Source organism: Lactuca virosa, chromosome 6, assembly GCF_052849685.1.
Source record: "Lactuca virosa cultivar CGN04683 chromosome 6, Lactuca_virosa_CGN04683_v6, whole genome shotgun sequence".
Classification (NCBI taxonomy): Eukaryota; Viridiplantae; Streptophyta; class Magnoliopsida; order Asterales; family Asteraceae; genus Lactuca; species Lactuca virosa.
Window position 1 is genome coordinate 170,700,877 of NC_136431.1, and position 23,047 is coordinate 170,723,923.

A 23,047-nucleotide genomic window follows, 5' to 3' on the forward strand; every position below is an offset into this window, starting at 1 on the left:
TGTTAATGCGACCCTTTAAGATCATATATTATGTAGCAATATTATTCTATAATGAGTCTTGCGGCATATAGATCTTTGAAAAAATAGGTTGAAATTTATGATGTTACATTTGACATATAATATCTACGACATACAACTACTTCGACCTTCGACATACAACAACTGTCGACCTATTGATTGGAGCCTAGTGTTCGAGTTACAAAATTTCACACAAAATGTATAAGGTCTGTACCCTGCCATGCCCAAAATATTGTTAATTTTCTGTTATTGATCTCTCACATAAGCCTTGCGTAGGTTAACGTTGACCATACTAATGTGAGCCTAGTGTTTGAGATGCAAAATTCTACACAAGATGTCTAGAGTTCGAACCATGATATATCCAAAACATTGCTAGTGTTTCGTGATTGACCTTCCATATTAACCCTATGTGGGTTAACATGGACCATATTAACGACGTGGTTGACCATTTTTTACAACTTTGGCAATATAATTGCTATGGCATACAACGACTTTGCCTATACAAGAGCTTTGCACATACAACGAGTTTACTATGGCATATTTGACATTACGACCACTTTACACATATAACTTGTTTGCTCATATTGCAACATTGGTCATATAGGAACTTTGGTAGTATAACAACTTTGGTCATATAGCATTTTTGGCCTTACAACAACTTTGATCATACAACCTTTGGTCATAAAATAACTGTGATCTTAAAGTAGCTTTGCCACTTTGCAATACAATTTTTTTTCCTTAATATTTTGTAAGAGAAAAAAATGGCTAAAATCATATCAATCTTTGTATACCAATCATTTACTACTGGAAGCGTTTTTCCACCACAGTTGCTCGTCTACCCACATAGGTGTTGCCCGTGGGCCATAACTAGGGGTGAACATTTGGACCGAACCGGTTTGGTAGAAATTGGTGGACCTTGGACCGGATTGTTGATGCCCGGTTTTCAGGTCCGATCCAGATCCAGGTTATCCGGTTCTTGTATCCGTAGAACTGGTACAACTTTAGGTGCATATGGTACAATTCATTGAAGCTTTACCGAAATTTAGTTTATCTATTACGACTTAGGGGTGAGTATTTGGACCGATTTTTGGATCAACCGGTTTTGCAACAATTTATGGACCTTGGATCGGAGACCGATCCAGGTCTGGTCCGGAAGTCCAAATGCTCAGCCATGACCCTTGCAATTTGTAGTATTTGGGATCAAAATCCGTCTTATTATACAAACCTATATGACCCTTGCAATTTGTAGTATTTGGGATCAAAATCTGTCTTATTATACAAACCTATAATGCCCACCAGGCCACCACCCAATTTGCATTTAATCATAGCTTCAATCTCCTTTAAAACTAAAAGAAATTCTAAAACTAAAAGAAATTCTAGTTATGACGTTAAATAATAAACAAATTGATTATCAACCCTATTATCCTCCCCGGGTATTTTAGTGAATAGCGCTATTTTAAAACTACTTCACTTTCTTTATTTTGATTTTTCGAATCTTCTTACACCCTCCTGTCCGCATAAATACTAAGAACCTCGGGAATTTGCTTTTCCATAAAATCTTTCTTCCATTATTCTTCAAGATCCTGCATACCTCATCGCCAATGGCTACCTTCTCCAAACCCCAATTAAATAACTCTCATTCTTCAACGGAAAGCTCCAATTTTGAAACGTCAGACAACCAACCCATGTCGCACGACTGGTATTCCGAAGACAACGGAGTATACAACAGCAGACACCCACGAATTAACCTCCCTTCAGACCCATTTCTCGATGTCGTTTCCTGCGTATTCTCACACAAACACAACGGAAAAACTGCACTCATTGATGCAGCATCCGGGGTTTCAATTTCGTACGCAGAACTCCAACCGTTGGTGAAATCAATGGCTAATGGACTTCACCACCACATGGGTGTTTCAAAAGGTGATGTCGTTTTGATCCTTTTACCAAATTCGATTTACTATCCCATTGTTTTATTGGGTGTTCTATATCTAGGAGCTGTCGTAAGTACCATGAATCCGTTCAGTAGTTTCTCTGAGATAAAAAAACAAACACTTGGTTGTCACGTCACTTTAGCCTTTACTTTTCCTGATAAAGCCGACGAACTAAACTCGATAGGAATCGAATCTATCCTAGTGCCCGAAACTGCAAAATTCGATTCAAACCAAGTTCGTTTTGCGCCTTTTTTCAATCTAATTTCAAGCGATCACGATTTGGTTCCATGTCGAACAGTTAAGCAAGATGACACCGCTGCGATTCTTTATTCATCAGGAACTACCGGCGCAAGTAAAGGCGTAGTTTTAACTCATAGAAATTTGATTTCTGGGGTTGAGCTTTTCGTTCGATTTGAAGCTTCTCAATATGCGTATCCCCCTGAAGACAACGTGTATTTAGCTGTTGTACCCATGTTTCATATCTATGGACTTACACTTTTCACTATGGGGATTCTTTCATTGGGTACTACGATTGTTGTTATGAGAAAGTTTAATGTTGATGGAATGGTGAGGTCTATAGATAGATATGGAGTCACTCATTTTCCCGGAGTGCCCCCATTGGTGACTGCGTTGAGTAGGATGGGAAAGGGTAGTTCTGGTAAAAGTAAAACCTTGAAGAGCTTAAAGCAGGTGTCTTGTGGAGCTGCTCCTTTGAGCACAAAAACTATAGAGGAGTTTATGCAATATTTTCCTCAAGTCGATTTCATTCAGGTAATAAAATTTCAATCCTAATAGCAAAGCAGCTATACAGTGTGGGAGTTTCAGTTCCAATGTGGATTTAGACTCCTTGTGGGGTACTTTACTTTTATGTCACCTACCTAGTGGGCCTATATGTACCTGATTTACATCACGTATGATGTTGTTCAACTGTTGTTGTGGGCCCATGTGTACCTGATTTATATCATACATGATGTTGTTTAACTGTTGTGGTGGGCCCATGTGTACCTAATTTACATCACACATGATGTTGTTCAACCGTTGTGGTGGACCAGTGTCAGGGGTTACTGGAAGAATAACTGATGTTGACCAGATGTTTTTAGGGTTATGGCATGAGTGAATCGACTGCTGTGGGAACACGTGGATTCAACACACGAGATGTTCATAATTATGCATCGGCTGGACTTTTGGCTCCAAATATGGAAGCTAAAGTGGTGGATTGGGTTACTGGTTTACATCTGCCACCTGGAAAAACCGGTGAACTTTGGTTACGTGGGCCCGCTATAATGAAAGGTAACCACTATTCCTTGAGAACTCAGGCCCAATTGTTACACATGACATGACAGAATAGAACAGTCTGTACTACAGTTGTCAATGACACAAAAACTGTAAATTCTTTTGTCCCACTCAAAAAAGTGGGGCCCACCCAATATGACGGGACAAGGACATAAATACCCTTTTGATCTTTCTGCTGTGTAAAAGACATAAATACCCTTTTAACTCTATAAGCTTATCTTGTTGAGTATAGTCTAGTCTAGTCATGTCAACCTCAAAGATTTTCCTTTGTGATTTAGATATCCCACAAATAGTAATTTGATAGAAGATCTTTTTTATTTTTTTTTATTGTAGAATACTTGAACAATGTGGAGGCAACTTCTTTGACTATTGATAAGGAAGGTTGGCTACATACAGGAGACATTGTCTATTTTGATAAAGATGCATATTTGCATATTGTTGATCGTTTGAAAGAGATAATAAAGTACAAAGGGTTTCAGGTAATCTTATAAAATAAAGACTTTGACTAATACAAAAGTAATAAAAATCCAATCTTTCTTAGAAATGAATAAAGAATAAAAGATTAAATGATCTTATTGCAGATTGCTCCTGCTGATTTAGAGGATGTTCTTACATCTCATCCAGCCATACTTGATGCTGCAGTAACAGGGTAAGTTAGTCAACTAAACCCTAAACCCTAAACTCTAAACCCTAAATTTTCGACATGTAGCTTTTGGGATAAGGTTTGTATGTGGTTATCTAGTGCTTCGAAGAAGTGTATGAAAATCGGATCAATTTTGAAGTCAAAAGTATAATTTGTTTGACTTTGACCTCAAAAGTCAAACCATGACTTGTGATGAATTTGTGATTTTGATCATGTAGAGCTAGAGATGAGGAAGCAGGAGAAGTTCCAGTTGCATTTGTAGTGAGGAAGCCTGGATTTGAAGTTACTGAATCCAGCATAATTGATTTTGTAGCAAAACAGGTTTTCATTCTATAAATATAAAAATATAATCACTCAAATCTTCATTGCTAGAAATAGCAACGTACTTTGAATTAATTTTTTTGTTATAGAATCCTACTTTTTGTTTTTTTATTATTTATTTCTATTAAAAAAATATAATCAGTATTTGCAATGTGACAGGTGGCGCCATACAAGAAGGTGAGAAAAGTGATGTTCATGAACGTGATACCAAGGTCTGCAGCTGGAAAGATACTAAGGAGGCAATTAAAGGACAAGTTATATTCGAGAATTTGATGATTTAAAAATATTTCATTTATTTTTTATGCAATTCTTCAAGTGTGTGGCTTATAAAATATAAACCCTTGAGTCGGGTTGACACGGGTTTATTTTTTTGTAATGTGATCAACATTCAACAACAATGTTGGAATTTATTGGAATAAATAGAATTTATTATTACATAGTATCGAGAGAAACCATTACATTGTAGAAACCATTTGGATATGGTGTATATGGAAGTGGGCCCATGGCCTTATTCTTGGAAGTATATGTGTTGTATTAGTTAGCTTTTCCAATTTTAGCACCACTGTGACCTCCGGAGCCACCCTTTCCTCCGCCACCACCACCGCCGCCGCCCCATCCCCCTTGACCACCACCACCGCCGCCGCCGCCGCCGCTCCATCCTCCCTTTCCACCTCCTCCTTGACCACCACCTCCACCACTCCACCCTCCCTTACCACCTCCTCCTTGACCTCCACCACTCCATCCTCCCTTACCACCTCCTCCTTGACCACCACCTCCTCCTTGACCACCACCTCCTTGGCCACCACCTCCACCACTCCATCCTCCCTTACCACCTCCTCCTTGACCACCACCTCCCTTGTCACCTCCTCCTTGACCACCACCTCCTCCTTGGCCACCTCCTCCTTGACCACCACCTCCTCCTTGGCCACCTCCTCCTTGACCACCACCTCCCTTGTCACCTCCTCCTTGACCACCACCTCCTCCCTTGTCACCTCCTCCTTGGCCACCACCTCCACCACTCCATCCTCCCTTACCACCTCCTCCTTGACCACCACCTCCCTTGTCACCTCCTCCTTGACCACCACCTCCTCCCTCCTCCTTGACCACCACCTCCCTTGTCACCTCCTCCTTGACCACCACCTCCTCCTTGGCCACCACCTCCACCACTCCATCCTCCCTTACCACCTCCTCCTTGACCTCCACCACTCCATCCTCCCTTACCACCTCCTCCTTGACCATCACCTCCCTTGTCACCTCCTCCTTGACCACCACCTCCTCCTTGGCCACCACCTCCACCACTCCATCCTCCCTTACCTACACATCCATAACCACCCCATCCTCCAAAACCACCACCACCGCATCCGCCACCCTTTCCTCCATTTCCATACCCACCCCAACCATCATTACCTCCACCTCCACCTCCACCTCCACCACCTCCTTGTGTCTTCCCAACTAAATTCCCTATGCAAACATACACACACACAAAAAAAATATGAGAACAAGCAAATCATAAGATCTTAAAACAAGTTAATTACAAACGAAATACTTACCTTTTTTCTCATCATCTTCAGAACTTTTAGCAATTACAGCAGAAACAACAAGAACATATACACACAAAAAAGCCAACAACACATAACCACCTTTGATTCTCATTTTCTCAAAATGTATGTAAATAAAAACGATCACTTATACAAAAATGTTACTCTTTTTGGGCTCTTTTTATAGATTTGAAAGCATTAAATGAAACTTGTCTGCTACTAACTTCCTACAAAATTCTGGTGGGAGTTACAAAACTGGATAGATTCAATTTCAAACCTCTTAGATCATCTTTTATTGACTAAAAATACAAAGAGAGTTAGCATCACGACAGGTGGCAACAAAACTGACACCTGGACTATGCGAATAGTACGCATTTTATGGATCTTAAATTAGTGTTTTCATTTCTGAACTGAAATTGTTTACATTACAAATCTCCATAGAATACACAAATGGAGCTAATTAAATATGCATTGAGCAAAAGAACTACAAAGGAGTTTATGCAATCATTTACTCGAATCAAGTTCATTCAGGTAATAAAATTACAGGGAGTTGTGTATCTGATTTACATCTTATATGATGGATATGATACAAAGTGTTTCTGAGAATCGAATAAAGTAAAGATTTTTATACAAAAGTAAATCAAACCGAATCTTTGATGGAGATTGATGTAGAATAAAGACTAAAAGATCTTATTGCAGATTGCACCTGTTGATTGTGACTAACTGAATCCTAAACCCTAAACCTTAAACCTTAAACCTGAAAGTATAAATAAATGTCAATTTGTTTGTAAATACATGAACTTATATAGGAAAGTTGAACATGCCTGTCTTTTGAGGTTGTCAAATCCCAAATAGGACAACGATTTTCTTGAAAATATAATACCAAATTTTATGAAGTGTAGCTTTTGGAAGACTTGTATGTGGTCATCTTGTATTTCTTAGAGGGGGTAGGATTTTCACTAGTAAGAATTTAAGTTATATTCATTTGATTTTGAGTTTGTGATTTTCATCTTTTGGGGTTGTCAAATCCCAAATTGGAGAAGTATTCGTTGCTACCCTTAGATGCTGTTTCTTTTTGATTTAGTGAGTTATGTTATCTATATATGAGTGTTTTCTTTTTCACTAATTGTAGAAAGAAGACTTAACATTAGAGTTAAATGCAAGAAACAACCACACACTTCCATTAATTTATTTATAATTATACCATTCTATTTTCCTTTGTTCTATTATTAACAATATAGTACATTTGGGTACATTTTATGAACTATAATTTCCTAATAAAAAAATACAAACAGATGTTGCAATGCAATAACCTCGTAGATCTTAACAATACAATGCCTTAATAATAAGAAAAATAAAAATAAAAGTACAATGTTGTAATAGAAAGATATGCAAGTAGAATGTTGTAATGCACGAATAAATAAATGTGCGTTGTCATTTCTTGTGTTTAGCCCTTCCATTAAGCACTAACTTGTTACAAAATTGCCTTACATTTTTGTTCTTCATTTCTCAAATATTTTCTATATATCATATTTCATTTTTTTTTTCATAATTCACAGAAGTCATCCAAATTCATCAAGCGAAGTCACAGGTTTACTTTATGTATGTGGATGGCCAACATTGTTGAATTTTTTTTTTGAATGAATAAAACTTTATTATTATTACTGAGAAAGATAAGTATCAAGATGCTATGAGTTCAACATACTCACATTGAACTCAATCAAAGAAACAACTGCATTGTGGAAACATGAACCATCTATATATGATATATATGGCACTTTGGTCCGTGGCCTTATGAGCCACCACCACCTTCGCCACCACCACCTCCGCCGCCTCCACCACCACCACCACCACCTCCACCACCCCATCCTACCTTATCACCTCCTTCTTGACCATAACCTCCGCCACTTGATCCACCTTTATCACCTCCTCCTTGGCTGCCACATCCTCCCTTGTCACATCCTCCTTGACCACCACCTACATCGCTCCCTCCTCCCTTATCACCTCCTCCTTGGCCGCCACCTTCACTGCCACATCCTTCCTTGTCACATCCTCCTTGAGCACCACCTTTACCACACCCTCCTCCCTTATCACCTCCTCCTTGGCCACCACCTTCACCGCCACATCCGCCCTTGTCACATCCTCCTTGACCACTGCCTTTACCGCTCCCTCCTCCTTGGCCACCACCTTCACTGCCACATCCTCCCTTGTCACATCCTCCTTGTCCACCACCTACATCGCTCCCTCCTCCCTTATCACCTCCTCCTTGTCCGCCATCTCCGCTGCCACATCCTCCCTTGTCACATCCTACTTGACCACCGCCTTTACCGCTCCCTCCTCCCTTATCACCTCCTCCTTGGTTGCCACCTTCACTACCACATCCTCCCTTGTCACATCCTCCTTGACCACCACCTACATCGCTCCATCCTCCCTTATCACCTCCTACTTGGCCGCCACTTTCACCGCCACATCCTCCCTTGTCACATCCTCCTTGATCACCACCTTTACTTCTCCCTCCTCCCTTATCACCTCCTCCTTGGCCGCCACCTTCACTGCCACATCCTCCCTTGTCACATCCTCCTTGATCACCACCTTTACCGCTCCCTCCTCCCTTATCACCTCCTCCTTGGCCGCCACCTTCACCGCCACATCCTCCCTTGTCACATCCTCCTTGATCACCACCTTTACCGCTCCCTGCTCCCTTATCACCTCCTCCTTGGTCGCAACCTTCACCGCCACATCCTCCCTTGTCACATCCTCCTTGATCACCACCTTTACCGCTCTCTCCTCCCTTATCACCTCCTCCTTGGCCGCCACCTTCACTGCCACATCCTCCCTTGTCACATCCTCCTTGATCACCACCTTTACCGCTCCCTCCTCCCTTGTCACATCCTCCTTGATCACCACCTTTACCGCTCCCTGCTCCCTTATCACCTCCTCCTTGGCCGCCACCTTCACCGCCACATCCTCCCTTGTCACATCCTCCTTGATCACCACCTTTACCACTCCCTCCTCCTTTATCACCTCCTCCTTGGCCGTCACCTTCACTACCACATCCTCCCTTGTCACATGCTCCTTGACCACCACCTACATCACTCCCTCCCTTATCACCTCCTCCTTGGCCACCACCTTCACCGGCACATCCGCCCTTGTCACATCCTCCTTGACCACCACCTTCACCGCTCCCTCCTCCCTTGTCACCTCCGCCTTGACCACCCCCTTCACTGCTCCCTCCTCCCTTATCACCTCCTCCTTGGCCACCACCTTCATTATTCCCTCCTCCCTTGTTACCTCCCCCTTGTCCAACACCTCCACCACTCACTCCTCCTATGTCACCTCCTCCTTTATCACCATCACCACCTTTCCCTCCTCCCTTACCTCCACATCCATAACCACCCCATCCTCCAAAACCGCCACCACCACATCCGCCACCCTGTCCTCCACTTCCATATCCATAAGCATCCTTGCCTCCACCCCCACCACCTCCATGATGTGTCTTGCTGACTAAATTTCCTAGGAAATAATAGAATAATTAGAACATGCCAATCACGAACTTTACTGAGAATATGTTATATGTTAGTGTCTCATATCGGGTAGCCAAGGTTATTTTCTCACTGTTGGAGTTTACTGTTGCTTCTTAATTAATTAATATTTCTTTTAGAACCCCATATATCTTGTACACACTAACATTATAATATAAATAAAAAACTTACTTTTTCTCTCATCATTTCCAGATGTTCCAGAGATTACAGCAGACACGGTGATAACAAATGCACAGAGAAAAGCCAACACTAACACAAAGCCATCTTGTTTTTTCATTTTCGGAAACCGTGCGTATATACCAACGATGACTTATACAAAAGGTTACGGATTTTCAGGCCTTTTATAGAGTAGAAAACATTAAAAGAAGCTTGCCTACTACTTACCTCCTACCTAGTTCGGATGGGAGTTACATTAATAGCTAGATCCTACTTCAGATTTAAAGCTCTTATATCATGTTTTCTTGACTAAAATTAGCATCATGACAAGTGTCAACGAAATTGCCACCAGGAAAATGCAAATGATACTGCTTTTATGGATCTTAAATTAGGGTTATCATTTATGAATTGGATTCCTTATATTACGTACAGATCTCCAATACACAGCTGGAACTTAAATACATATGGGATTGAAACACTCAGAAACTGCTTGTTTATAATATTTAACTTTTTGTAGATTGAAGTGGAGTTGACTCCCTTTTAGCTGCAATTTGTTCAAACAAGTCCCGGATCTTCAACCCTACAATGGTTTGAAAGAGACCAGTGCCATTATTGCTACCCGGGAAATCAGCATGCTTCAACATTTGTTGTGTGATTTCACCATAGAATTTCGTTGAGATGTTACTCAAATGGCTTTCAACATAGATGAGTTCATCTAGTCTATCAAACTGCCCATCCATCTCCAACACAGAAACCTGCAAAAAGATTGAACTTTCGGTGAAATCATCTGTATTTACAGGTGTACGTACGTAGCTTGGGGTATTATATATGGTGTAGGTTTACCTCATGCCCAAAGTAAGCGTCTGGGCCATATGAGAAGCTGATGCCAGGATACGAGCAAGTGAGCTTCCTCCCGCATGGGATCCATGAGATGGTGGAACCTTCGTCGAATAAGTACACAGGATTGAAGTATGGAACTCCTTCCTTCATGATCAGCTTCACTCTCAACACTTTTCCCTCGTTGTCATCTGGAATCAGACGTGTAGGCAACACTTCAATAACCGCGTCTGCATATTGCTTTTGAGGATCTGTATACGTGATCATGATCATAAACAGGGATCAATTAAGAATATATTCGTAATTCCTGGATAAATTAAGAGTTATGAGATCTTTAAGCATGGGTGAGAGGGTTACCAATATAAGCATCAAAATCTGGTTTTCTAGCCTCGATACTAGCTTTAATGCTTTCAAGACTGTGTCCTCTCTCTGCCATGTCTCTCTAGAGTTCATAGATACATATGGTGCATTTGTAAAATTATTCATTTTTTTTTTCAAAACATAATTTCGTATTGTATTTTTGTAAGAAATATGGTTATATTATTTTGATGCTAAACCTGAATTTTCCAGGCGAATTTAACTTCGTTACTGATGTCCAAGTAGATACTGAAGTCTAGGAGATCTCTAACTCTCTGATCATACCTACATATAATTTAAAGAAAATAAAAAAGAGATATGATCATAAGTTCATAATTCATAACCAAAGCTACAGTTATTGCATAATAATTAATGATGATTATCAGTTGAAATTTTTTTCATGATATAGTTATAACTAAAAATAGGAATGATGTGATGTACCACAAAATCTAATTAATTGGTGCATAGGGTTAGAAAAATAAAGTAAGAAAAAGTAAATATAAAAAAATAAAATTTAAATTGTCTTCAACATGGCCCCACTGATATTATGAGGATATGATCATAACATTTTCAGCCATACAAATCTATATCCAAATGTACCAGCTTAGATATCCTCTTCATATCCTCCACAAACAAACGGGTCGACATTAAACTTTAACATTAATGGAATAACGATCAAACTTTCTAATGTCGTCTTCCAAAATCTTTAAAAAAGTTGAAGAAATTAATCACCCTTTAAGACTTACATTGGGTGAAGACCTTCAATGACAAGAATCTTAGGGGATTTGATGAGTTCAGGAGGATCCAAAAGACCAGTAACATGGTTATAAATCGGCTTCTCAACAGCAACACCATCTTTAAGAGCCTTAACCTGTTCATACATAAGATCAAAGTCATTGGCTCGTGGATCAAGTGCAGTCACTCCCTTTTCTTTCCTTCCAGTTCTGTCCAAAGAATGGTAATCATCCAGACATATGACTGTAGTTGTATCACTTATGAGTGTATTTGAGTCGGGATTCCCTCCTTTTGGAGGGGAAGCTGCACCACCAAAAACACTGGTCAACCTTCTCATGAAGGTACTTTTCCCACTCCCAGAATCAGCTGCAAGTCCAATTACTATTGTGTCCCCTGAGCATGTTATTTCACCACCTCTCATCTTGCCACTACTTGTCCCTTTACCTCCATTGCTGTTGAAAAAGACCTGCTTTTGGTTGAATCCCAGGTGGGTTTTTGTGGGTGTTGAGATCGAGCATGTTGTGTTGAGAGCTTGGACTGTGTAAATTGTGCACGCTGCCATTCTCTCTCTCTCTCTCTCTCTCTCTCTCCCTCCTGAAGTTTTAGAGAGAGAAATGTAAGAGCTTTTGAATGTGTAATTCAAGATTCACAGGTTACAACTCCCTTAGAAGTATAAAAAGAAACTAACGAAAGTGTAAGAATCAGATGAGAAATGGATGTGGGGGACATCAGCTAGCTAGCTTTATGGGTTTCTATGACTACCCTTGGTTTTGGACAAAATTGGAGGTAATTTTAAGGTGGGGGGTAGAGAGATATAGTTGGACAAAATTGGAGGTATATTTGTCATTTAATTGAGTTGAGTTATGTAAGATGCTGAAATGAAAGTAGATCATAATAAAACAATGGCATTAATTTCTTTAATAAAGCGAAATAGGGAATTTTATGAATTTGAATAGTACACATTGGGCCAAAATTTGTAATTTTCCAATCATTTTGTAATTGCGGTAATAGATTGTTTTGATTTAAGTATAGGGGGTCAAACTATTCTATCGAATGAGAGCTTCAAATATGTGGGCCTTATGATACATAAGGCAGAGAGTACTTGTAGAGTTACCTAGATGTCACTCATCGCATATACAAGTAGGCAAAAATGGAGGATGATGTGCGAGTCTTGTAAGAGGGAATGTCTTGTTGAAACTGAGGGGGGTGTTTGAGATTATTTTTTTAGCTTTAAAGTCTTTTTTGTAATTTTTTTTTTCAAAACTAATGGTTTAAAATGTGTTTGGACGAACAAAAGACAAGTTGTTTTTAGGAGGTTAAAAAGTCACCATTTCGTGATTTTTAGAATCCAATTTTTTTCCTTTGAACTTTTTTTTGAACTTTTGAACTTCTCAACTTTTTTTTACTTTTTGGAAAAATGAAAAGTCCAAAGGTCGTTTTTAAAGTAATCTCAAACACCCTCTGAAAGGGAAGTTTTACAGAGAAACTATTAGGTCTATCATGATGTATGATCTGAATTAATGTTGGCGGACAAAAAGTAGCACGACAGAAAAATAGAAGTAGCTGAAATGAGGATATTAAGGTGAACTTGCTGAACTTTGTTAGATAGAATACCAAAATGCGACAATAAGAAATTTGTTAGGAGTAAGGAGCATAAAATTAAGGAAATGATGATTGAGGTGGCATTGACATGTCCAAATGGGGCTGCCATCGACGATGGTAATGCTGATATAGTCAATAATGTTTGATAGTAAGAGGAGGATAGGACATCATGTAAGGAATTGGTAGGATAGTATGAAACTATACACAACAGATATTGCTCTTTCCAAGGAAATGACCTCGGATAGTAGCCTAGCCCCTTGTTGTGTGCTAATTTTTTTTATCTTTATTGTTATAAATGTTCCTGCTCTTATACTCATATATGTGCATTATGATTTTCTTTCTCCTTTATCTTTTACTAATTACTTTAACTTACTCTTTCCATGTCTGAGCTCATTTGTAGGTTCTCGGACTCATATGCTTGTATTATGATGTACTAATATTTTTATTTTTCTACACATTTTTACTTACTACCTCTTGTTTTCCATTTGGATGTTCTTGTAACGCCCATATCGGAGGTCATATGTGATGCAATTGTTCTTATAGACATGACTACTTACATCTACTGACTGCTCATACCCCATTCTTATAGGATTTATGAGGTATATTGATGTTGTTGTAGTGATTGTTTTGATCTAAGGGTATTGATGTAATGCTATGATTCTTTCATATATTTTAGCTTTCTTTTGGACTTTTCTCGTACATTATGGGGCTGGGGCTTTAAACAAACTGAACATTCAATGAACGGTTCGTGAACCGTTTGGCGGGAAGTTCGTTTTTTTCGTTTATTTAATAAATGAACGAACATGAACACAAATTCTCGTTAGTTTAGTTAAATGAACGAACACGAACAATGGTTTTGTTCGTTGAATGATGTTCGTGAACGTTCGTTTATGTTGTTCATTTACATTCGTTCATTTAAGTTACATTTATGTTCATATATGTTCAATTGTGTTTGATTATGTCACAGCCCCGACCGGCGGTAGAAACGTTGGGCGGTGCGAACGTGGGGAAATTGGACTGAGGCGTACAGATATATAAAGAACATAACACAAGGTTTATCGCAAACATTTCTTTTATTTATTATAAATTATTTTGGGGTTACATCGTTTTGAAAAGACAAACATCCTAAACTTGACTAAAGACGATAAACAAACGGTACTTAAACTCCAACAGCTTCCTTGTAGACTTCCTCCTTCTTGACACGACTATCCTCTTTCTCCTTGACACGACTATCCTCTTTCTCACTCATCTCCCTGAGAATACATGTATTTTTGAAAACGTCAACATAATGTTGGTGAGTGCATATGTTTGTAGAGTTTTCGGCTTTTAATTGGTTGTATTAGTTTAAGAATCCTTTTTTTTCATAAAAACATTTCCTAAAGTATTTTATCAACCCTAGCTTACTATCTTTTAGGATATCTAACGATCCTATCTTATTATCTTATTAGGATATATTTTATTACTCCTAATTTACTATCTTTGTAAGATATCCAACGATCCTAACGTATTTTATCTACCATTCTAAGGCATCGCCGATGGTAGTCTGAACTCTAAGATGATCTAATGTATTACCATGAGCCCCCATAATCGACGTTGTTTGACTAAAAATTGTGCCCTGCCACAACGCTTCATCGGACGTCAAATAGTGAATAAGGCATCGCTGATGGTAGTCTGAACTCTAAGGTGATCTAATGTATTACCATGAGCCCCCATAATCGACGTTGTTTGACTAAAAATTGTGCCCCGCCACAACGCTTCATCGGACGTCAAATAGTGAATAATAAAAAAGTTATTCAGTCGAGATTGTAGCTAGCAATCGCAGGTGGGGTTGTTAGACCACGTATACACATATATTTCTAGCTCTCACAATATTAACGATTATAGGTATCTAGGGAATGCCGAATTTAATCAAGGCTTTGGATGAATTAACAGCTCACTAACGCATTTACCTTAGGTATTTATCTTTTATCTTTTAACGTAATCCTTCCTAGAGATTTCCTATAACTATCACAATATAAATCTTTTATCTTATATTTGATAATTGCAACCTTTAATCTCATAATTATTTAGTATATATAAGTATTCATATATATACACTAATTATGGTTATTGAAAACATGATATTTGGCGGAGTAACAACTCAATACGGTGCATATCCCTAAATTTGACCAACATAACGTCTAGGTACTATGTTATCCTAGGGAATTGGCCATTATAACATCTATGTATTATCTCTTCCTAGACTATTGGACATCATATATCTTAGGTATAATATCATAGCTTATAACTAGACATAGTATCTATAGCTATATTATCCTAAGGTTTTAATCTTTATAAAATGATATGATATTTATAATGATAAATATATTTTGATAAAACTATTTGATAAGAATATACCCCCCCCCCCACGTAAAACATTCAAAATAGTGGAAATAGGGGTCGTGTACTCACCCTAGTCGTGCGAAACCTTTGATGTAGGGTTGAATCAGGCTCAGGACTCCAGGGATCGCTCCAGATGGCATCTACCTCGAGACTTATATATATATATATATATATATATATATATCTATATATATATATATATATATATATATATATATATATATATATATATTTGAGGATGTGTGGAACTGGGATGGCACAGTTCTCTATTTATAGTCGAGTTTTGGAGGTGTGTGTCGGGCAAATATTTACTCGAATCCGGTGTTAGGTGCGTGGCGAGCGGAGACGCGCACCGGGCGCGAATGAAAAAGATTTTGTAAAAATCATAACTTCTATGTATGTGCTCCGATCTAAGCCCTCTCTATATCTATGTGTTGGTCTGATCAATGGGTACTACAACTCTCCTTTAGGTTGTTTTGGCTAGCTTTGACTTTCATTTTTTTGCCTAACGGGGTTAAAAATAAATGATTTTATAAAAATCATATCTCTCTCGTACAAACTCCATTTTCGGCAAACTTTTTCCTAAAGTTTATATCTCAAGGAGTACTACGAAACTCCTTTTTGCACTTTTAGTCCACACTCAACCGATCTCTAAGTACCGTTTTGATATAATTAATTTTAATTACGCAGTTGATTTTTATTTTTATAAAATCCATAACTCTTTCCTTTGGAGTTGGATTTTTACGAATTTTATATCCTTGAGATCACGTTCACGAGTATTACCTAAGTATGTTAACCAGCTTAGGAAACTCTACAACTTTTCGCACACTAATTTTTAAGCCTAATGAACGTTTTTAACAAATAAATGTAATGACACATTTGATTCTTATTATCTCAAAAATCAAATATTACAACACTAAGCTATTACATCTATTTCCCTACTCTTTCCTATTAGTGACGGAAACCTCTCGGTTGTCACAGTCTCCCCCTGTTTAGGAAATTTCGTCCCAAAATTTTATTTTGTGGTCGGGCTTCCTTCGAAAAAGTGAGGGTACTTGTCCTTCATTTGGTCCTCTCATTCCCATGTGTACTCTGGCCCTTGCTTAACGTTCCATCACACCTTAATAATGGGCATCCGACTTTGCTTGAGTCGTTTGACCTCTCTGTCCATTATTTCGACTGGCTCTTCGATGAAGTTCAGTTTAGGGTTAATCTGAATTTCATCAAGTGGAATGGCGAGCGTATTGTCGGAAAGGCACTTCTTAAGATTTGACACATGCAAGACATCGTGCACATTATTAAGATCTTGGGTTAACCTAAGTCGATACGCAACTGGACCTATCCTTTCGAGGATCTTGAATGATCTTATATACCTCGGATTTAGTTCACCCCGCTTTCCGAATCTTAGAACTCCTTTCCAAGGAGATACTTTGTGAGTACAATAAACGATGCGCAAGGACAAGGTTTAAAAACTCAAACCTTGAGTTAATCTTAAAGATCAATGTCTGTTCTTAATTGATGTTCCAGTCAAGTCTGGTAATAAGAGTCGAGACTTGAAGTAAAGATTCAACAAAGTACATAAGTATTAAATGAAGAAACTATGAGTATAATCAAGGTAAAGACAATAAATGAACAAAAAGAATGTTGCGAAGGGTTTTGAATTGAGAGAAAGGTGAAAGAGAGTTAAAACAAATATTTGTTACCTTTAGAGGAACAATTTGTATATTTCTTGTCAATAAAATCACTCCTTATATAGGAAAGGAGGTACATCGTACAAACTGCATTTTGTTCCTAGGACTGGATAATAAACAACTTCTGACAACTGATTATCAAACTGATACAAAAAGCTAAGTCCTATGAAACGTTACATCATATAAAAGACAAGAAATAATAAATGCATAAACAGACTATCAATCTCGGATCTTTGCTCCATCTCGGAATGGTCTTCACCTCAGACTCAATATCTACTTCGGAACTTGCTGACTTCGGATCTTCAATACTTGTTAAATTTCACAGAACATCTTTATCACGGATTTTATGATTTAAACTTGCAAAATCATTAACAATACAAAGGTTTTCATTTCAGTAGAACACACACATATAAACTATAATATGTATAGTTTATGGAACTTACATATCATTTTACCGAGTTCGAGATACAATACGGAAAACAAACATATAAACTATAATAGGTATAGTTTATGGATCATATACACTATGTTACCAAGTTCAGAATACATTACGGAAAACAAACATATAAACTATAATAGATATAGTTTATGAAATATACATACAATTATTCATTACAAAGTGACTTTTTCATTATTCTACACGTAACCAACAATATAGCTTTGTGAGACATACTTCACGTACTTATCCAAGTACCAACAAAAGCCCTGAAATTATAACCAGAGTCTCCTGGAGGGAGAGCGTGACACTTGTGTATAGATCTATACGGGACTGAAAATCCCGCACGTAAACTGTTAGCTACAGTTAGGCCGGCAGGCCTGGGGTGACAAATGTCGTACCGATTCCGACGCCTGAAGAACGTTGTGTTCAGGCCATCTTAGGTCATCAAGCATGGTTATAATAACTCACAATTTGTTATTGAACAATACAATTAGTGTACGAATACGTAAACAACTTCACATAGTTTTATTAAATAATAAAATTATAATACAGTATTTTACAGTACAGCTGGCGAATCCAGACACTTACATTTATAGAGTTTTCATAACAAACACATAATACTATTTCCAATACAAATAAAACATACATTTTATGGTTTTATGTGAATTGAAACTTAGTTATACTATTTCAGAGTACAACAACACTTATACATTTTTAATCTCAAGATACCAAGACTACAATTCATTTACAACAAAAAAATATTTGATTTTCTGGAAGAAACCACATACATTTTCAAGGAATAAATGACAGATTTCAAATACAAACATGCTTATAAACTCACCAACTTAATTGTTGATACACTTTCAAAACTACTTATATTCTCAGGGAATCAGTAAACAGGTACCCACAGGTTTTGAGAAGACGGAGCTTCATTGATTTACGTCTTTTAGTTTTTGCTATACATTTTGGTGTAAGTAAACATTGATTTGAACACAGGTGTAAAACTATACTTTATCAATATCATGGTTGTTGTACTTTGATTACTATTATGCAACTTTTGTGATACTGTACATGACGTCATCCGCCCCCGAACGTTTCCTCCGTTCTGGTTTAGGGGTGTGACAGATAATGGATAAGGGTAGCCCATGCAATCTGACGATCTCTCTACGGTACGTTCTGGTCAGCTTCTCCATCTTATATGTCTCTTTTATCTATATGAAGTGGGCAGACTTGGTTAATCTATCGACAACTACCCATAGAGTGTCATAACCAATAGTAGTCTTTGCTAATTTGGTAACAAAGGTCATTACGATCTGCTCCCACTTTCACTCAGGAATCTCCGGCTGTTACAATAATCCCGAGGTTCGTTGATATTCTGCCTTTACTTTGGAACATGTTAGGCATTTACCTACATAGGTTGCAATCTCAGCCTTCATGTTTGGCCACCAATAAAGATCCTTTAGGTCCATGTACATCTTATCTTCTCCAGGATGAATGAAATATCTAGTCCTATGGGCCTCATTTAGAACTAGTTCCTTGACCTATGTATATTTTGGAACCCATACTCGGTTCATGAAATATCTCGTCCCATCATCCTTAACTTCGAGTTGTCTTTCCATACTTATGAGGCCTTCTTCTTTAACTTTTCCTTCCGTTAAATCCTCGAGTTGAGCACTCCTATTCTGTGAGATTAGATTTGACTAGATGGTCATCGTGAGTGCTTTGACTGTACGAGGTTTAACTCGTTCTTTACGGATCAAAGCGTCAGCTACAATGTTAGCCTTTCATGGGTGGTAACGAATCTCACAATCATAGTCGCTTAGAAATTCTAACCATCTTCTTTGTCTCATGTTGAGCTCTTTCTGATCGAAGATGTGCTGCAGACTCTTGTGATCCATGTATACTACACACTTCGTTCCATAAAGGTGATGATTCCAAATCTTCAGGGAAAAAACTACTACTCCCAACTCTAGGTCGTGGGTGGTGTAGTTGTTCTCATGTACCCTAAGTTGCGTTGAGGCGTAGGATATGATATTCTCCCGTTGCATCAACACACATCCCAATCCCTAATGTGAAGCATCGCAATATACTAGGAAGTCATCCGTGCCTTCTAGAAGGGATAGTATCGGTGCACCACACAACATTTCCTTTAGCTTTTGGAAAGTCGTTTCCTGATGGTCTCCCCAAATGAATGTTATTTCCTTTTGGGTTAATGTTGTGAGGGGTTTGGCTATACGAGAGAAGTTTTCTATAAATCTCCGGTAATAGCCAGCCACTCCTAAGAATTGACGTACCTCTGTTGGCATTTTGGGCGCTTCCCAATTCTTTATCGCTTCTATCTTGGATGGGTCGAAATGAATTCATCTGCTTCTTACTACATGCCAGAGAAAGTGTACTTCTCTTATCCAAAATTCTAACTTAGAGAATTTTGCGTAAAAATTTTCTTTCCTTAAAAGCTCTAGTATCACTCGAAGGTGTTGCCCATGCTCTTCCTTGGTCCGTGAGTATACCAGAATACCATCAATGAATACAATCACGAATTTTTCCAAGTAGAGCTTGCACAGTCGATTCATAAGATCCATAAAGACATTTAGGGCATTGGTTAATCCGAAGGGCATGACCAAGAACTCATAATGATCCTAGCGTATCCAGAAAGCAGTCCTTGGAATATCCTCTTCCATGACTTGAAGTTGATGATATCTCGATCTCAGGTCGATCTTAGAGAAGTAATTGGATCCTTGCAATTTATCGATGAGATCGTCTATTCGGGGTAGTTGATTTCTATTCTTAATGGTCAACTTATTTAGCTCTATAGTCTATGCATATTCGAAAAAGATCTGTCCTTCTTCTTGACAAAAAGAATGGGTGCTCCCAAAGGCGAAAAGCTTGGTCTAATGAAACCCTTGTCAAGAAGTTATTGTAGTTGGTTGGAGAACTATTACATCTCTGAGGGTGCTAATCTATAAGGATACTTTGCTACGGGGGCAACTCCTGGAACTAGATCGATTCGAAACTCTACTTGTCGAGTTGGCGGTAGACTTGGTAGATCTTCAGGGAATACATGAAGGAAATCGCACACCTGAGGTACTTCCTCATTCTTTTTCTTCTTATTGGCATTCCTATCGACAATATGAGCTAAAAAGGCGAAATACTTTTTCTGCAAGTATTTTCTAGCCTTCATTCTGTTGGATTAATGTCTAAGTCCATAACTATATTTGGTATGTACTTGACCCGACCCGACATGGTCCATTTGGGTTGCACTTCACCGGCACAATTTATATGGATAGTATTTTGAGAATAATATATTTATGATTTATATTGATATATTATAAGTTCTAATATATTAATATGGAATCATATTATTTAATTAGTATTGATCAAGAATTAATTTAGATTTAATTAAGTGATCAAAAAGAACTAATTAAATATGGACTCTTATATATATGGAATGGGCCAAGTTCATTTAGGTTGGGCTAAGCTTTCATGGATGGTCCATGGAGTTTTTAACCCATGGATCCTATGTAAATGAAAGGTCATGGGTATTAGGGTTTACATGGATGTAACCCTAATCCTCCATAATATATAAAGGGGTCCTTGGCTCACAAAATTGGCACAAGTGTGTGAAAATAAGAGTGGGCCGATTTTAGTGTGCATACATATTCTCTCAAGTTCTTCCAAGGTGTTTTGGTGATTTGTGATTCCATTTGAGGCTTCCACACTATTGGGGCTAAGCTCTTAAAGCTTGAAGACATCAAGCTACATCAAAAGGTATGTCATCTAACTAGAACTTGTAGTATAGGTGCTTCATAATATGCTAGTTAGGATGAAACCTTGGAATAGTTAATATTTGCATGTATAATAGAGAAAACATAGATCCAAGGTTTATAGGGTTGCATGTACACCATAGGAGTGTTAGAATGCTCAAAACCCAACAGTGGTATCAGAGCCATGAGTTGTTTTCTGTTATATTGATGCAAATGTTTTATTTTCAAGTTGAAAAAAAAGGAAAAAAATACATGACGTTTGTCTAATTTTAAGATAATTACTTGTTGTGTGAAAAACTAATTATTTGTAAAATTTGAATCATTTGCTATATGAGTTGAATTAGGTCAAATTTAGTAAAAGATAAAATGATATGATTATTTTATTAGTTTTAAAAGTTTGATCTAAATGTTTTAAGGAGTTACATATTTTGTCATAAAATTTTGGAGCTCAAAAGTTTTTTTTTAAAGTTGTGATCTTAAGGGTTTTTGAAACTTCCATAAGTTATGGATATGAAAGTTTTTTTTTTTTTAAAAAAATTTGATTCAAAGTTTTTATGGAGGTACAAAATTTGGGGTTAATGTTTTAAAGAATTCCATAACTTGTTCTTAAGTTATGGAACATGGAAAGTTTCATCATAAAACACCATTAATTCCATAAGTTATGGAATCCAAAGGTTTTCAAGAATTACAAAACTTGCCCTCAAGTTTTGGAATTTGAGAAAAGTTTTTTATGAAAAAAAGAATTGAATTCTAAAACTCTTGGGTTCATAACTTAAACAATTAATTAAATGGTTTTAATTTTGAGTTTAATAATTGGAATTATGATGTTTTGTTGAATAGTTCAAATTAACTCTTATGGACTTTATTAATAGTTAATTAAAGTGTTTAATTAAAAGAGTATTATTAATCCATAAATATATGGTTTGAGTTTAGTTAAATTAAAAGTCTAGTTTAATTAATAGATTAAACCACCAAGTATTTTAAATGTCTAAAATACACCCTTATACTGTTATAATATTATAAGTTAATAATATATATATGTATAAGAGCAAGTCAGTCTTACCATTAGTAGGCCTCATTCACGAAGCCGATCTATAAGGGGGGTATAAGGTTGTTGCCTATAAAATGGCAGCTTAATGGGTGTCCACTCTCACCCACCGCTTCCTTGACTGGTGGAGGGTCGTTAGCCGAACAGGTAGGACAAGGACTATAATTCTCCCTTCATTATAAGTATAATGATAAATACTAAGTAACTAAACACTTATAAATTCCCAATCTTAGTTACTTAGGAAAATGTGAATAAGGTGCTAATCCATGAAATCACACTTTGCACTTTGTTTAAGCTGTTAGTGGAGCGTGTGTGGTTAACCGGCACACTAACCTGGACTTAAAAAGGTAGGCAAAGGGTAACTTAATGTTTATCATAGTATCGTTGGAGCGTGTGTGGTTAACCGGCACATCGAATGAGGGGTAAATATTAAGGGTACCAAGTATATTTGCATGGTTACTTCACACCTTGTTTTGTGATCCTCGGCATCCCAGTCACAAAACCTGAAGGGCACACACGAGATTGAAATATGCCATTGAAAAGTTCAATGAATCTCAAAAGAATCTAGGAGTTTCAAAACCAATTAAAACCTAATAATACATTTCGTTTATCTTGGTGGAAATTGGTGAATCGTCATTCACCTACCTTCAAATATTTTATAGCTTGGATTACGGCATCCCTCTTCCAAGTTATAAAATAGTTTGTTGGGTCCTAGCCTTAATATATCATATTGGGTGTTATATTAAGGAC

General features: G+C 37.7%; 3 protein-coding genes across 3 annotated transcripts; 1 reads left to right on the forward strand and 2 right to left on the reverse strand.

The window, feature by feature from the left end:
* The first annotated feature begins 1,489 nt into the window (after positions 1-1,489).
* Positions 1,490-4,643, forward strand: LOC145120297 (AMP-dependent synthetase and ligase family protein). Its single transcript, XM_079056122.1, has 6 exons — positions 1,490-2,720; positions 3,050-3,239; positions 3,576-3,721; positions 3,824-3,891; positions 4,104-4,206; positions 4,366-4,643. Exons 1-6 carry the CDS (start codon positions 1,620-1,622, stop codon positions 4,477-4,479), a joined length of 1,722 nt encoding a protein of 573 aa, XP_078912248.1. The 5' UTR covers positions 1,490-1,619; the 3' UTR covers positions 4,480-4,643.
* A 2,560-nt stretch (positions 4,644-7,203) lies between these two features.
* On the reverse strand, positions 7,204-9,664 carry LOC145119141 (uncharacterized). Its single transcript, XM_079054762.1, has 2 exons — positions 9,458-9,664; positions 7,204-9,257 (listed from the first exon to the last, which is right to left on the reverse strand). The coding sequence occupies exons 1-2, from the start codon at positions 9,561-9,563 to the stop codon at positions 7,537-7,539; spliced, it is 1,827 nt and encodes a 608-aa protein (XP_078910888.1). The 5' UTR covers positions 9,564-9,664; the 3' UTR covers positions 7,204-7,536.
* Positions 9,665-9,799: 135 nt separating this feature from the next.
* On the reverse strand, positions 9,800-12,200 carry LOC145119142 (phosphoribulokinase, chloroplastic-like). The gene is made up of 5 exons (XM_079054763.1): positions 11,383-12,200; positions 10,837-10,921; positions 10,637-10,721; positions 10,286-10,530; positions 9,800-10,197 (listed from the first exon to the last, which is right to left on the reverse strand). Exons 1-5 carry the CDS (start codon positions 11,931-11,933, stop codon positions 9,946-9,948), a joined length of 1,218 nt encoding a protein of 405 aa, XP_078910889.1. The 5' UTR covers positions 11,934-12,200; the 3' UTR covers positions 9,800-9,945.
* Positions 12,201-23,047: the final 10,847 nt, after the last annotated feature.